The sequence below is a fragment of the Cuculus canorus genome, chromosome 16 (assembly GCF_017976375.1).
Source record: "Cuculus canorus isolate bCucCan1 chromosome 16, bCucCan1.pri, whole genome shotgun sequence".
Lineage (NCBI taxonomy): Eukaryota > Metazoa > Chordata > Aves > Cuculiformes > Cuculidae > Cuculus > Cuculus canorus.
In genome coordinates, this window is record NC_071416.1 from 12,757,187 (window position 1) to 12,773,387 (window position 16,201).

General features: G+C 42.7%; 1 protein-coding gene across 1 annotated transcript; it reads right to left on the bottom strand.

The window, feature by feature from the left end:
• Positions 1 to 1,366: 1,366 nt before the first annotated feature.
• NPEPL1 (aminopeptidase like 1) lies at positions 1,367 to 15,847 on the bottom strand. Its single transcript, XM_054081705.1, has 12 exons — positions 15,663 to 15,847; positions 14,044 to 14,229; positions 12,737 to 12,907; positions 10,068 to 10,157; positions 9,379 to 9,460; positions 9,039 to 9,181; positions 8,414 to 8,491; positions 5,905 to 6,005; positions 5,134 to 5,257; positions 3,802 to 3,978; positions 3,052 to 3,162; positions 1,367 to 2,265 (listed from the first exon to the last, which is right to left on the bottom strand). Exons 1-12 carry the CDS (start codon positions 15,810 to 15,812, stop codon positions 2,107 to 2,109), a joined length of 1,572 nt encoding a protein of 523 aa, XP_053937680.1. The 5' UTR covers positions 15,813 to 15,847; the 3' UTR covers positions 1,367 to 2,106.
• Between the last annotated feature and the right edge of the window lie 354 nt (positions 15,848 to 16,201).

Below are 16,201 nucleotides of genomic sequence, written 5' to 3' on the forward strand. Positions count from 1 at the left end.
TACTATTAGGTGTTGGATTGATTCATTTTTCTCTGCTTAAGCAAACTCAAGCTGATTCTCAATTTTGATTTCCTAAACAGTTATCCTGTTTGCTTTTCAGGTATTTCATATTAAATTTCTTTAATAGTAGATATTTCTTTTTAAAGATGGCTTCTATTAAGTGACTTCCAAATTAAATCCAGCAGAATTACATCCTTTGACACAGCAAAACTGAAGAATATGATAACCAGTCATCAAAATCTAATTTCTCATTTGGATTGGCTGAATTCAGTGAATAACATTAGAGTTTAACCTTACACCACAAAAAATCTGCCTCATTTATGTAAAAATCTGCTTGGCGAACCACGAAATTCCAAGAGTAGAATTGATTAATTTGAAGACTGTTTCTACAGGAAGGAGATTGAAAACTTGGTTTCACAGCACTGAAATTTAAACATTTTGCCATTGGCTTCAGTGGTCAGACTGAGTCAGTAAAAAATAGCTCTTCGTCAACAAGTTTCCCACGATAGCTTTTGGTACCAGATGGTGCTTTATACCAAGTGTCTAGAAGGGCCAAAGGCAGAGCTCATTTATGTTTAGACTTCCTACAACTATGGTCAAGTGGACCAGAGAACCAAAACAGCAAGGGAGACGCAAATGTAAGAAGTAATGAAGGTCTGCTTAAAAAAAAGAAAGAAGTTACATTCTGCCCAAGAAACAAATATAGCCACAAGTCCAAAATGAAAAATGGTTTTTCTCCCTTCTGCGTTAAGCTTTCCACGAGGTCTTTAATCAAGAAGACCCACGGCTAAACCAGATGTGTACCACATTGTTGGAACACCATGTAAAACCCAGGACCGGTTGTCTCCAGAGATCACCTCTGACACAGGAAAAGGTGTAATTCATCACTACTCAGCTTGACTTATCTGCAAAGCAGCCAAAAGTGTGTGCTGGGTGGGATTTTTCACCGTCAACACTCGGGTTGAGCCAAGAAACGCTTCCAAAGGCTGACACTTGAGCCACTGGGCAGGGACCAGCAGTGATTAAAACTTGGTCACTCTTTTCCCAGCTCTGCTGCTGGCATTACATATATTGGGGCAAGTAATTTCCCGTGGGTGTCCCAGCCAAACTGTTGTAAGCTCCTTGTGACGGGCTTATAGAGAAACTAACCCTGTGCATCCCCGATTCCTGTTGGGTCAAACAAAGTAAATTAGCGTAAGTCCTTCAAAACTGCCTCAAACCCTTCAGTATAAGCTGTTACCCTGTTAGGTCTGTTTTCAGATGAGCTCTGCGAAAAGGAATTTGAACAGAGTAATGATGTCACACACAAACGTTTGGAGCACTCAGTGTTCTCAGAAATGTAAATAATGCCATGAAACACCACATGGGATATGTAAGCTGCTTTAATAATAAATTTACTAAGCAGCAAGAAGCCACTCTGCTTTGTAAACCGATTTTACTCATCACAGTCCCCCTATTTTTTTTTTAATCTCATTTAACATGAATACATTCTGTAATTTGTATGTGAAAGATTTACGTAGAGATGTTCCGAACCACTCTCGCCGATTTTTACTGGTCATAAAAACATTAAACATGCAGAAACAGCACCGTATTAAAACTATAGGCCTTTTCTCATTACATCTCTGTTGCTGCTAAGCTAAATTGTCACTGAATAAGCCAAGCCTACAGAGGTTTTTTTTCCTTGTTCGTGTTCTGAGATGTAGAGGGGCCTGCAGAAATGTCTGATACCACCTCACATACAATAAGTAATTCAAAAGGCTTTGTTAGCAATAGCTGCAGTTGCTTCTTCAGACTAGAGAGCTTCTCATGCATTAATGCACTTAAGTTAGGTTTTGTGAGGAGCTCAGAGGAGGATGCACCCTCTTCCTGATACAGTTAGTCGAGCCTGGACTCTGCACCACTGATATTGTTCAGCAACTGTGTGCACCAATAATTTAAAAAAAAAACCGAAGAAATCAGGCTGTTTTTGTCAGAAACAAGTAATAAATCTTATCACGATAGTAAAAAAAATGGCAATTTCTGATGCGTGACATTTTCATTGCTTGAGAATGAATCAGTGCAAAGTGAGGTAACCCATGCACCCTGTCACTTAGGGCTAGGGGCACGTTAAACCAGGCGCCGCCTTTTGGAATCCCTCTCCATATCTTCAGCAGGAGAGTCTCCATTGCACCCTAGAGGGGACACCAGGTTTAGCAAAGGGTCTTCAGATGCCCCTCCGAATAGGGACAGCAACAAAGCCACACCATAGCCAGTAGCTCGTTCACCCTATGAAAAAATAAACAAAACAGAGAGCAATTCATGCTTCAGATTGAATAATTTGAATCCAGTTTTAATTTACCCGCTTACTCAACACTTGGGATCCCTGGCAGGCCTGCTCAGCTTGTGCTTCTGCATCCCTACTGCTACTGGAATCTCTCCCAGTTAGATTAAACCAATACATCAGTTGTTTCGCATGAGAACAGAGGATGGATTTATGCAAGCAATGTTCAAGGCAGGGAATGTTGCATCCAGCAGGAGCATGGATGTGAAGTGTGAGTTGAGCAAGTCTGTTTTAAAAAAAAAAGAGGGGGAAGAGTAGATTGGCCTGTTTTTTGGGAAAAAAAGAATACACACTATCCTTCATTCAAAGGAAGGAGGGGAGAACCCCAGGAGGAAACAAATGTTTTCTCTGCTGCAGGTTCACAGGCAGGATAATCAACTCTGGTCAATCATCTTCAAACAATATGGATAAAAATGGAAGGCTAGGATTATTGCCATGAACAGAAAAGCAGGGAAGTTGTCTAAGTTTACAACATCAAAGATGTTGCTGATTAAAGTGACCATGAGAATATTGCAAAATGAAAATGAAAAATACAAACAGATGAAGCTACCAAAACAAAGAAATTCCCAATGCAGATGAAGAGCCAATGCTTTTCGAAAGAAGTCTTCTCCACCTAATTCTCTTGCCTTGAATTTGATGGCACAGAACCCAGAATATCTGCAGGCACAAGCAATTTTCCTACACAGCTTGCTTGCCCAGGAAATTGTTGGATTTCATGTGACCATACTCACTGCATGAACAGGCGCAGCAATGTCTATATGGACCCAGACCCCAGGCCAGTCAAAGCCAATGTGAGAAGCAATGAAGAGCCCAGCACAGGAGCTTGGGGTATTGTCTCGGTCCTGCAGAAAGAATGAACATACAGTTAGTCATAGAAGAAGAGAAAATGTCAATATTTTATTCTTGCTTACAGAAAATACAGTTGTGCAAACCTAGTTCAAAGCTTAATGAAGTTATAGTTGCAAACCAACTATACTTTGACTTAATCCCTGATAGCTCAATTCTTCTTCTGCCCAAGCTCCTTCCCACAGTGTTTTTGGAACTTACCTGCACATTCTAACTCTCCAACGCAGCAAAAGCAGCTGCAGCAGTCCCCAAGGCCCCTGCCCTCAATTTCCTGCATTCCCAGTTACTGTCTTTGCTGGTTACGTATGATCTGATGAATACCTGTCTTTGCTTCTTAAACAGTTTTCATCCAAGAATTCAGAATTCATATTAGGACCATGTTTAAAAAGCAAGCAGCCCAAAGGTACCTTTGCAGCAGGCTACCCTACTTAAAATTTGCCCTCAAAATCAGTGTAGTGACATACAGCCTGCAAAATCCCCTGGTAAAAGACACTGAAGACCACGATTATATGGCCCATTTATAAAAGATTACAGCCTGCACAAAGAGCTTTCGGCCAGCTATAAACAGGCCAGCACCTTATCTAGAAAGCACACATTTTTACGTAATAAGTGAAACTCAAAAGAAAAAGACTTACTGCCACAGAGTTCTTCATGTCAGCTACAGCAGAGGTAAATTCACTGAAGTGGAGCTCGGGGCAATAAACGAGAGGATGGACCAAGTCGCCACAGTTCCTCCCAGCTTTAACACAGGCCTTCTCCCACTCTTCATTATTGGTAAGGACAGCAGCATGATACTTCCCTGTAGCAATTCCCTAGTGAGCCGCAAGACAAAATCAGGAAGGATTAACCTTAACTGTGCTGGGTAGGATAATTTCATACTACTCCCTCTCAGTATTAACAGCTGCTTTCCATCTATCAAAACCACCAAGCCTTAAAACTTCTCTACGAGAAGGCAGAATTCTAAGTGTAGACAAAGACATTGCAGCTACTGCTGCATCTTTTAATATCTCTATAAATCCATTCTGCAGCAAAATAGTCTGCATTTGTCTGTCCTGCTCAGACCTCTGTCCTACAAAAAATATGTCTTTATAGTTACTGAGCAAGCAAAACATATAACTTTTCAGTTATTTATCCTTAAAAATAAGATTAAATCAGCAATGAATTATAAATAAACTATTTAACACACGCAGAAATAGAGGACACTACAGCGACGTGTATCAATCACAAATAGTCTGAACATGACATCCTCATTCACCGGAAAGGTTGCCTCCTTCCAAATACACAAAATCCAGAAGCCACCACCACATCAGTTTTGCAGAACCACGAGAAACTTTCAAAACATTGATGTTTACACCAATGTGCGCAAGATTAAAGCTCCTATAATTTGCCACCAATTTTCCTTCTGATATAAAGACCAATTCATTTTTTATAAAATTAAAACACAAAAATCCCTGCACATCAAGATGACCTTCTATAACAAAACAATAGCATTAAATATGAACTCGTGCAATTCTGTGTATGACGTACAATATAAGCATTTTATGGACAAGAACATTTCTAATCACTATCATCAAATCAGTTTTGTTAATTATAAAGCTACTGAATTGCAAACATTGAATACTGGATCGCTTACGTCAGCTGCTAATGTCAGTAGAAGAATTCCATTTTTTCTTTAACTACGCAAAAGCATAAAAGTTGCATTAAGGACAAAAAAAGCCCCACTTGAGTAATGCGGTTATAAATGTAACACATTCATGGTACACGCTATGTGCACAGAGGATTACAGTTTACTGGGGTTGCTGTTGGCAACTTTCTCTTGCACAAGTTTTGGAAGTCGTTATCCATCACAATAGCTCACAGTATCTGCCTTCCACCAAAGACCAGCAGGACAGCGGCAAAGAAGCATGGGATTCACAGACAGTAAAAGGATGCACGTCCTCTGTCTGCTAGCAGTTCTCTGTTAATACCTGAGCTCCAGTAAGAGTGGCCATATCAAGAATGATATCAGCTCCAAGGTCCTTGCATGCATAAGCTACTCCATCAGCCAGTATCAGTCTACCTTCTGCATCAGTGTTATTGATTTCCACAGTTCTAGGAAGAAAAGAGGGCATTTAATGCAAAAGTGCTTCAGGCTGCAAGTTGAGACTCATTTATCTGGACTGGAAGAGCGGATGAGAAAGCAGACTGAAATCTAATGTGCTTCCTTCCTTGACTCTGGAAGTCTGTATGGCTGCTTATGCCCTGGCTGCAAGGATCTGGGCAGAGCAAACATGGAAAAGGGTTATAATAGTATTGCTTTCACGGTCAGGTCTGCTTGTTGGGCCTGTGCAATATCCAGGATATTGAGCTGGGATTTTACAAACTACTGCAATGCAAAGAAGTACCATACTCAGCTTAAAACAACAAGAGGTTCTTATACAATGCTAGTCTGCTTCTACAACTGAGACAACACAGACCACAGAGGGACACCGAAAACGGGCTCTACTGAACAAAAGTATAAACCTGTGTGCTTCACAGAAACTTCTGATACACGATATGTATTCTCATATGTATTTATATACTCAACAGGAAACTCTACGCACACTAAAAACTCAATACTGTGGGTGTCTGAAATGCTATTATCAATATTTAGGGAAGCTGATGAAGGACAGGTTCACAATCTACACGGTACTCGGATAAAGAGAACCAAACCTGATATTTCCTCTCAATGTTTCTGTGAATAGGATAGACAATCTTACTTTCCAGAGTAAAGAACATGAATGTCATCAGGTCTTGTTGCACGTGGTCCGACTGCATTCTCAGCCAAACAAAAAACAGCATGAAGATTGTCTTTAAAACCCTGTAATAACAGTGAGAGAGAAATAGCTTTTGATACACATCAAGCTAATTTATTGGGACTGAAATCAACAAGAGATTACAACTTCTTGACAGCAATGACACTAATTAGATGGGAGACATGTCACAAATGTCTTATACCCTGAAGCTGCAGCCAAGAGCTATAGAAAGCAGTCAGGAGGAACTAACATGTAACACTGGAGAGTGAATGAAAGCCTATATGCATGCGAGACACAAATGGCGAAGAGATCCAGAAACCCTTTGCCAATTGATCAGTACCATCTTCTTTCAGTGGCAAGTGATCCTAGGAACAGAAAGGGAGCCAGCAGCAACTAACAAATAAGAAAATAGTTCCTCCTCAACCAGGACAGCAAGCCTTAAAACCGTCAAATTCCTAGGGAAAACAGGGTCAGCGCTACTGTTAATCGCTTCATAAAAGTCCATAGCTGAAGAGATCTGGACTTGCTGAATCAGCTTGTGCTCTGAAGTCTAAAGGGCAAATGCAACAATCAAAACCTTTCAAAATAACGGGCAGCATCTAGAAACCATAAAGTAACTCTTGTCCAGCCAGTGGACAAACAGCATTGCTGATGAGATCACCTTCCATCTATGACCTTCTGCTCTTCCCAAATGGACTGTGCAGCAAAAATCCTGACTCTGTTCACAATCTCCCACTTGACTGCATCGAATTTTCATCCTCCAAGTGAGAGATGTGGTTAATCTACTGTCAAAAAGTGAAAATCTGCTTCCATTCAAAAATGTAAAAGCATGTTTTTCTCCTTTCCTTTGTGTTGGGAAGCTTGCAACGCAAGAAATGCATATATCTAGGAAAAATCACTTGCTTAATTCTGCTATCCACAGCCTTTTTAAATCCCACTATAAAACTGTTGAACAGTACAAAGCCTGATATTTTCTAAAGGTGGATAATAACCTCTGTCCCTCTTCCCACTAAGCTTTCTATCCAACACACTTCCAAATTCAGCCTGTGACAAAGAACATCTAATTTAAACCTCTTCCAGCTTTATACTATTCTTAAGAGCGTTAAAAAACAAAGTCTTGAAACAGTAGCAACACCAAATTCTTAGCACACCTATCTGAATACATTTTCTGCAGGGATTTCATTAACAGGTTTTTTTACATGAGGTTGTAAAACTGAGTAGAGAGATCATTCCTTTGTTTTCACAAATAAAGGCGCAGGTTTCCTGTGAAGTACGACAGCTTCTTCAGACTCAGTTTGTCCAAATCACTGCCAGTTTATTATTAAAATAATAGCACGTGAAATGACAGATCACTTATGTTCACACCTACCGAGATCATGAAAGCAACTTCTCTCACTGCAGATATTTACACGCAGAACTACTTCAGGAACAAGGACAGAATCACTGAAAGAACACACCGCATCTATGGCTTTCTCAAACTCTCCCAAAGCTCTGTGTAAGTTCTACCTCTTGTCCATTGCACACATATGATATAACATTCCAAAGAATTTCATTATGGAAAGCCAGCCGTTTTGCCTGGGATGCAGCCGATATATCTGTTTTAGTTCTAAGTCTCTGCAGATAACTGTGATGTTTATAATATTTCCACATCAAACATGATGCTAGGGCCAAGGCACAGAGCAAAACTGTTGAGAAATGGGAATTTCGCGCTGATCATCCCCTGGACAAAGCTTCCATCAGATCTATGCATTAATCTGCAGCAGTAAATGTTCTTTGAACTTTGGATGCTCCTTCAAGGCAATAGCTGCTCTGTCAGCAAGACTCAGCCACTAGATTTGTGGAGAGGGCAGAGTCTTATTGGCAGTGACCACTTCTTTTCCCCAGTTCATATTGCTAAAGCACAATATGGATTTTTTAAATTCTTCATATTTCAATACCTGGCTTATTCTCAGGACCTCTACTATTTTCCGACCATAGGAAAAAAATGACAAGCAGCTCCTGATGAGACTAGAGCTGCCACTTCCCCTGTAGGTTAATATTAGAACTGGCACAGGATTTGGAATATGGACAGATTTCATAGCCCAGAGCTACTCATCCCCTTCTTTGCTAAGGGGATGACAGCTGCCCCAAATCCCACAGCATAAACAAAATTAGCACTGGATAGTTCAGGTATAAATCTGCTTCGAAGAACCAGAAACCACTCAGTCCGCAGAATAAACCCTAAGATTCAGGCAAGACTCTTAAAATAAAAATAGCACTCAAGGAATTTCTCACAATTCTCAAGATCCCAGTAAAGATTTGAAATACTTTCCTGAGATAGTGGAAAGAGCAGAGAGGCTCAAGATCATCAACAGAAGTGGCAGGTCAGAACTTCGGGATTAGACTGGCCATCATATCTGGGAATATATCCAAAAGCCAGACAGCTCCTTGGCAATACTAGGCTACATGATATCAATTAACACATTTTACTTACTTGCTTTACAGTGGCTTTGAAGGCACCCAAAATAGCAGCTGCTCCACCACAGTCTCGTTTCATTCCGGGCATAGTAGTCTGTTCAAACAGAAGCACAGATTTATTTTTTTTTTTAATCCTTTGAAAGAGAATTCCACTGTAATGCCTGCTAAAACTAGTATTTCTGATGCTTCTAACTCTGGTCTTGACAATGCTTCACCATAACAGAAACACTGCTTATCAGTGGATCTTGCCCCAGAACTGGAAAATACTAAATCTCTACTGCTAATTTGTTAGAAAAGAAAAAAGAAAAAGGTTGTTTACAACATTCACACTGAGGCCCGCTCACACGGGTTTTGGATCTGTCTCCAAAATCAGAAACTAAACATCTTTGTTTCTATCTTTCTCCTTGCAGTGGACAACACTTAAAGGACAAAATATCAGGTAGCTATTTAACTGCTCTATAAAATGTTCCTTGACTTCTGTTTGATCTTCTCTCCTGGCAGTTTGTGTTTATACGGATGGCAACAGATCAAATGTTTACTCAAATAAATACACTTTCCTTTCCTACAAACATTAACTGACCTATTTCTACCAGAAAACAACACTGTAAGCAAAGGTTGCAGAAGAACAAGCGTTTATGTACCTTTCCCTTAATGCTGAGTCCTCCAGTGTCATACACAATACCTTTGCCCACCCATGCAATGGTCTGCGTAGCACCATCTGGAGTGTGACTGAGAACTGCTAGTGCTGGAGGATGCAGAGCTGCCTTTCCAACTCCATAGATACCTTGAAAACAGAGAATTAAACTGCTTGTGGGGAAGAAAGATTGTGGGAGGCAATCTGGCTATGTTTTGTAAAACATCTTGGAATACTATAGGTAATATAATTGTTTTAATGATGTGCAACTAAAACATCACAATGAAGACAGAAAAACATTTCAATTAACTGCTAGGAAAAAAAGGTGAATTTTCAACAAGACATACCTCCAAAGCCTCTCTCTTTCAGCTCCTCATCTCGAATAATGCTAGGAGTAATCCCAAGATCCTTGCCGACTTTTTTGATCTCCTTAATCATTAAAACGACATTGTCAGTCAGCCATCAGAAGGACACATTTGTGTCTTTCCGCACATACGGGTACCTACATAAGGATTTTAGGTGATTTCTGCATGCATACACACACAAACATTCACAATTTTGGGAGTAGTGCTGGTCTTCCAATGACCTAATCCCACTGGGGCATCCTTGACTTACTATGGCATGAAATACAAAATTGACCTTTAAGCACCACTAATAAAAGAAATTTTCAGAGGTAAAGGACAGCTGTTCCGCCTATTGGATCACGGTGCAATAGGACAGGAATATTTTCATTCTCAACAGTTTTCCAGATCTTTATGATAAACCCATTTGCAAACATGTCAACTTCAGTTTCAGAAAGCTTGTCACTATCAAGCTTAAGACAACACTAGCACTGGCAAAAAATAAATCATGAAGTCATATCTTTTGACTTCCAGTGCCTTATCCCAAGCTTTACACGCTGCCTTGCTCCAACTTATCGAAGTTCTATGAGATATTAAAGGGCAAAGAAAGAGTCTCAGCGTCCTTGGGCAGGTTCTTGATTACTGTAGGCTAGACTTACGATTAGTAACTGTTACTCTTCAGGTGTATTACCTACCTCCAGGAAGTTATCCGTGTTCATCTCATTGCACGGGGTATCCACAATTCGAGCAGCCAGCCTGACTCCTTCTGTAGCACTTGCCAGACACTATAAAAAGAAGCAAGGACACCTGAGAACTGGCCTTGGTTTGGCTGGTTTTCTGCATAGCTTTGCATTTAGTCCTATGCAGGCTACACCATACATGATTCCTCTGGAGCACATTTATGCTTAACAGCAACAGATCACAGGCAGTTGTACAGTACTAAATAACATCAACCAAGCTAACCATTACTTTTTGTATGTGTTAAGCTTAATTTGTTTTTCCCTGAGCTCTAATTTCTAAGCAACTGTATACCTTCCTACAGTGAATTCACATGGCAAAATTAGTAGCCCTCTCCACTATCAGAGGGAGACTAAGGAGGCAATGTGAGGTGGAGGAAAGAAAGATAAAAGCAAGCAAATTCAGGAAATCACAACAAGCTTGTAGGCTGCTTGGGCTGGAAACCTGCAGAGATTACATTATCTACAACATAGGAAACCGCAGAGTTTATACACGGCAGGCAGAATGGCTGTGTAGAGTGCAATAAAGATTACTACTCTAAGACATTCTATACGGCAGGCCCATGGGGCACGTGGAATACTTCATATCTGTAAGACATGCATGCATCTGTTTCCTCGTTCCTGTAGCAAAATGTACCAACCCTCACCTACTGGACTGAGTAAAAACTTATTTAAGCAAGAGTGGACAGAATCAAAATGGTCAAGAGAGAGCATGCTGAGGCTGCTTCGTTAAAGAAGGATCCTCCTGGCAAAAAGGACAAAAGGGGCACCACAGAGCAAGCTTTAACTTTTAACTCCTGGCAATAAACAACTTGAGGTGGTAGGAAACTTTGTTCGAACTTTTCAGTAGCCACACTATGCTGAGGACCACACACAGAAGGGCAAGTCAAGATGCGTTACAAAGGAATCTGAGGCGTGGGACAGTTATTTTTGCTGAGGTATCTGAAGTTTGGCTTGGCCAGACTGGCCTAAGGACTCTACATTCCCTACCCCAGCAGACTCATAAACCTTGGCTTGCTTTGGAACGGTGCCCAATTCCCTACAATTACTTTGATTGCTTTACTTCCCCTAAAGGGATAAGGACCTCATCAGGAGCCAAGTCAGGTTTGGAGTGATTCACCGTTACAGCCATGCAGGTAAACGGAGGTGCTCTAACCCAAAGGTCAAGTCTGAAGGAAACAATATGACTTACAGAAACAAGCTGTGCCTGGGTTTGGCTTCCAGGGTACTCTGGAGAACCTGGAGGATGCCAGCCTTTAATAAGTGCCTCGTAAAACTATAACAATCTCTGCAAGTCCTCCCCATAAAATATGCTGGACAATGCAGTAGGTGCAAAACAGAGCAACATACCAAGAGAGAGGTTTAACTAAAATACCATCACACGCCTCCCCCATGCTCTACATTAGCTGTCTGGTGTTGGTTGAATTTAAGGGGAAAAAACTTTGCTTGGAGGAAGCCAGTAATAGTTTTGGCATTGACATCAAGTGGAAGAACAGGAGGTAGAAATAATTTCAGCTTTGTTTTTTAGTTATAAATAACCCAAGTGGTTTGGAATCTACCTATGTGAAGGAACTATTTTTGACACCAGTTATGTTTCTTTTCTAATTTGGGAAAACTGAGTGATCAGCAGTTGCAATCATAGTGCGTCTGTCTTTGTCACTTTTCTGAAAGCTGGTCTGGCATCATCTTCTGTGGCCAAATCAGTTAATAGAATAAGGACAAGGTATGAAGGGAAAGATACTGAAAGAAAAAATAAAACCCTAAAGCTGCAATTCTGTGAATTTCAGAGGAAGCAACACTGTCTCCTTTGTCAAATCCATTGCCAGAAAGTTTGTATAACCTCACTGACTGACCAGCGAAGTGAGCCTCCATCTGTTCTGAAGCACAGAACCTCGAGCGCTGAAGAGAAAGTTGCCCAAAGGCTTAAAGGCAAACTTTGGAAAAGCTTTTAAGTCAGGGTCTTGAAGAGGAATGACTAAAAGTTACCCAATGTGGAGCTCCCTCTCTGTAACAGTCAAACACAAGGGAAACAGTCTTTATCTGCTATTGAAAGACAACTTAGACATATTTAACTGTTATGTATAGCTCATCTCCACTCCGTATCATTTCTTAGCGTCATGCTTCTGGCTACAGTTATGCGAGAAAAACACAGCCAAAGAGGTACATCAGACAGAAATAGCAGAGGCCATATGTGATCCCAGAATAAGCAATTTTTAGTGACTTCACTGTGATATTCACCCACACGCAGATTTTGCCCAGGTAACAGAAATTGAGAAGCCCACACACCAAAGGCAATGTAATATTAGAGGCTAAAAATACACTATTTGCATCTATGATAAACATGAGAAATTTTCTATCCTTACTTGTTTGGTGTTTTCCTCCCTTAAAATCCCAATTCTGAATAACATCTTCAGCCTCTCCTGTAGGAATATGTTCAATATTTCTACTCACAGGTGCTGTGGACCGATCAGTTTCAAGGAACTTTGATCTAGGATAATTTATTACTTTACAAGACCTATTCCATATGTAGCCTTAGGCAAATGTATTTGTGCACATAACAAGTTGAAGAAAAAAACATTCAGGGAATAACAGAAACAACTGATGAGGGAAAAGAATCAAAATCTTACTTTAAGCGTTGCCACTTCTATTGGTCCATTGTTTTGTCCAACCAGGAAAAACTCTACCGTTACTGTTTTCTTCTCTGTGCGTCTTGATGCACTGGATCGATGTGTGAACAATGGGAAAGCCCTGGCCAATGCACAAGCAGAAGCGAAGACTTCAGACCGCTCACAGACCATCTGAAACACCAGCCAGAGGAGAAACAAGTCAGACAACATTAGGAACATGGAAGACTACACTTAAAAGGATCTGTTACCTGCAATATTATTGGCGAAGGGGGCTGGAATAACTGCTGTCTGAATCAAGACATATTCATATTTGTGTTTTGCATGGATGGGGTGGCAGTACCAACAGTTCCCATCTGAACTGGTTCAGTTTGTTTCCCATATGGAAATTAATTACACAGCTGGACTTGACTGTGTGGGAATTAGTACATCCTTATAAGGGAGCAGGACTACTTTAATTATACCAGCGCAATTAACACAGGTTAACTTACAGTTTGAGACAGAAAAAGCATGGGAACCATCAATACTTGTTCAAAACAAATGAAACGAGAAATGATATGAGAATGCAGCTGATATTAACCCAAAAGCTTTTTAACATACGGAATATTTTTCTGAGTTTCATTACAGCAACTACCAATGGAAAGCGGTTTTAGCTAGGCATTTTCAAAGTTAACTATAAGGTAAAAAAAATTAAGTAGAGTTATCACTCTTGCAAATAAGTTTTCCAAGTGAAGAGTAAAATTAGATTATGTTACTGACACTGATTCCACGAGTCTTCTCTAAACACCTAGAAATCTGAATCAATGTGGAGAAGCCATAGAAACAAATAACAAATCCATCAGGTTCATACAAAAGATAACCAAAGCAGTCCAAGAGCTTGTCCTGCAAGGGACTCACACTGGAGCATTAGTTTGCATTAAGACTTTCAAAACTCACTGAATAACACAAACAAGGCACCTTACAAGGGTTATGCAATACAGACATAGCACTCCCTACGCAGGCTTTGTCAATCTTCCAAAGCATGTGCTAATGTCATAAATTGAAAAGAGCCACTGCTGGTTCCATCTTCCTAGTTGAAGACATTCCACACATATCCAACCTTAATTCCCTCCAACTACTCATGCATGGGCAAACTGTTATAGTTAGGTCTTGTTTTACACATCAGTGCAAACCCATTTATAAATGTCAGTATAATTTTATCGGTAGAACTTGCCCACTTCCAGTCTCCTTGGATACAGCTAAAACCCTGAAAAGTCGAGAAAACACTTGACTAGGCATTTCACCAGAAGCATTTTCAAAGAGTCACTTACGACAATACATCTGTTGACACCTCCTGGGAGGCAATTTCTAACCAGGCGGGTGATGAACTGTGCTGCAGATGGACTATTGTGTCGGCTGACCCTGGAAGGCAAAGCGGCCACAGTGGCATAATTCAGGTAGAGAGGGCAGCTGTCGGTGGGGTTTGGATTCAGAGTGCTTAAAGCGGAATGCCATATCTGGGGAGAAAAGAAGAATTTAAAGACAAAGAACTGTATCAGACTTCTCTTTCTATCTCCTTCCCACTACATTTAGGCACACTTTAATTGCAGGATTTTAGGTGTTGAAAACAAAGAACCTATACACGCATTTTTAAATGTAATAACCTCTAGAGGGAAAAGAGATGGGAAGTTAAAAAAACCTGTTTATTAATCAGAAAATACAAATGTACTTTCCATTCCAAACACGTCTTTTAAGCCAAACGAATCAAAATTTAAAAGCACACCATTTAGCGCAAAGGCTTCTTCAGAGCCTTTTTCAGCTCAGACAGTTTTCCTAGTGATAAATGGATGGATGATTTCAGAGTCTCCAGTTATTGTCTCATATAGCTGTGTGCTCGCAGCCCAGAGGCCAGCGGTGTCCTGGGCTGCATCGAAACCAGCGTGGCCAGCAAGGTGAGGGAGGAGATTCTGCCCCTCTATTCCTCTCTTGAAAAATCTCATCTGGAATATCGTGTCCAGTTCGGGAATCCTCAACATAAGAAGGAGATGGAGCTGTTGGAGCGGGTCCAGAGGAGGGCTACAAAGATGATCAGAGGGCTGGAGCACCACCCATATGAGGATGGGCTGAGAGAGTTGGGGTTGTTCAGCCTGGAGAAGAGAAGGCTCCGAGGAGACCTTATAGGGACCTTCCAGTACCTGAAGGGGCTACAGGAAAGCTGAGGAGGGGCTGTTTACAAAGGCTTGTGGTGACAGGATGACGGGCAATGGGTATAAACCGGAGAGGGGCAGATTTAGAGTAGACATTAGGAAGAATTTCTTCACTATGAGGGTGGTGAGGCCCTGGCCCAGGTTGCCCAGGGAAGCTGTGGCTGTCCCATCCCTGGAGGGGTTCCAGGCCAGGTTGGATGGGGCTTGGATCACCCTGATCCAGTGGGATGTCCCAGCCCATGGCAGGGGTGGAACTGGATGGGCTTTAAGGTCCCTTCCAACCCAAACCATTCCACGATTCTATGATAGCAATTTAATTAAAAATAACCCAAAGACTGTGGTTCAATACCGCCCTAAGAGAGTGGGGACTCCAGAAAAAACCCTGCCCAACGTTTAGCGACGAAAACCCGCGGTGCAAAGCGCTCACCATTGCCCCCCCCCCCCCCCCCCCGGCAGGGTGCCTGTAATTACGCTAATTGCAGCGCTCCCCGTGCTCGGCGGAGGGCAGAGCGCAGGGGCTGCACCCCCCGCCCGCCCCGAGCACCCTCCGTTCCCGTGATTTTTTCCGTTTCGGGGCAAACCCGAAGCCGCTCTCCTCCACCCCCGGGGCCGCAGCGGGGAGGGACGCCCGCCGCCCTCGCTCAGCACCAGGCTCCCGCGGACCCGCTGCCCGCCCCGAGCAGCCGCCGTTCCAGCTCTTTTCCCGGCTCTGCAGCCGCTCCAGGCCGGGCTCGGTCCCTCACCTCCTCGGTGACCCGCGGCTGCAGCTTGCCCCGCAGCTGCGCCCAGGGCAGGCGGTGCAGGTTGTGCAGCTGCCCCAGGACGAGCACCGGGCGGCTCTGCGGGTCCCCCTCGCCGGCGCTGGCCTGGAACTCCAGCTGCACGTTCGCCATCTTCCACCCGCGGCGCCGGCTCCGCCCGCTGCCGGCTCGGGGCGGGGCCCGGCGGGACCCGGATGCGGGCGCGGGGCTGAGCCCTGCGGGGCTCGGGGGGCGCCGCGGGGCCCGAACCACCGGGTCCGAGCGGCCCCTTCCCGTGCTGCACCCGCGGCTCTGACCGACCCATCTCCAATGGTCCCCCTCGTGCAGCCCCGCGGCCTCTTCTCCCAAGTGACTGAGGACAGGACAAGGGGGAATGGCCTGAAGCTCTGCCAGGGGAGGTTCAGGCTGGAAATCAGAAAAAAATGCTTCACAGAAAGAGTCATCGGACACTGGAACAGCTGCCCAGGGAGGGGGTCGAGTCACCTTCCCTGGAGGCGTTTAAGGAACGGGTGGATGAAGTG

Coding starts and splice junctions, on each gene's coding strand:
- NPEPL1 (XM_054081705.1), bottom strand. CDS start 15,812: ATGGCGAACGTGCAGCTGGAGTTCCAGGCCAGCGCCGGCGAGGGGGAC. Junction 14,230..15,662: donor AGCCGCGGGTCACCGAGGAG/GTGAGGGACCGA, acceptor TTTTCTCCCCAG/ATATGGCATTCCGCTTTAAG. Junction 2,266..3,051: donor TTGCTGCGCCTGTTCATGCA/GTGAGTATGGTC, acceptor ATTTTTTCATAG/GGTGAACGAGCTACTGGCTA.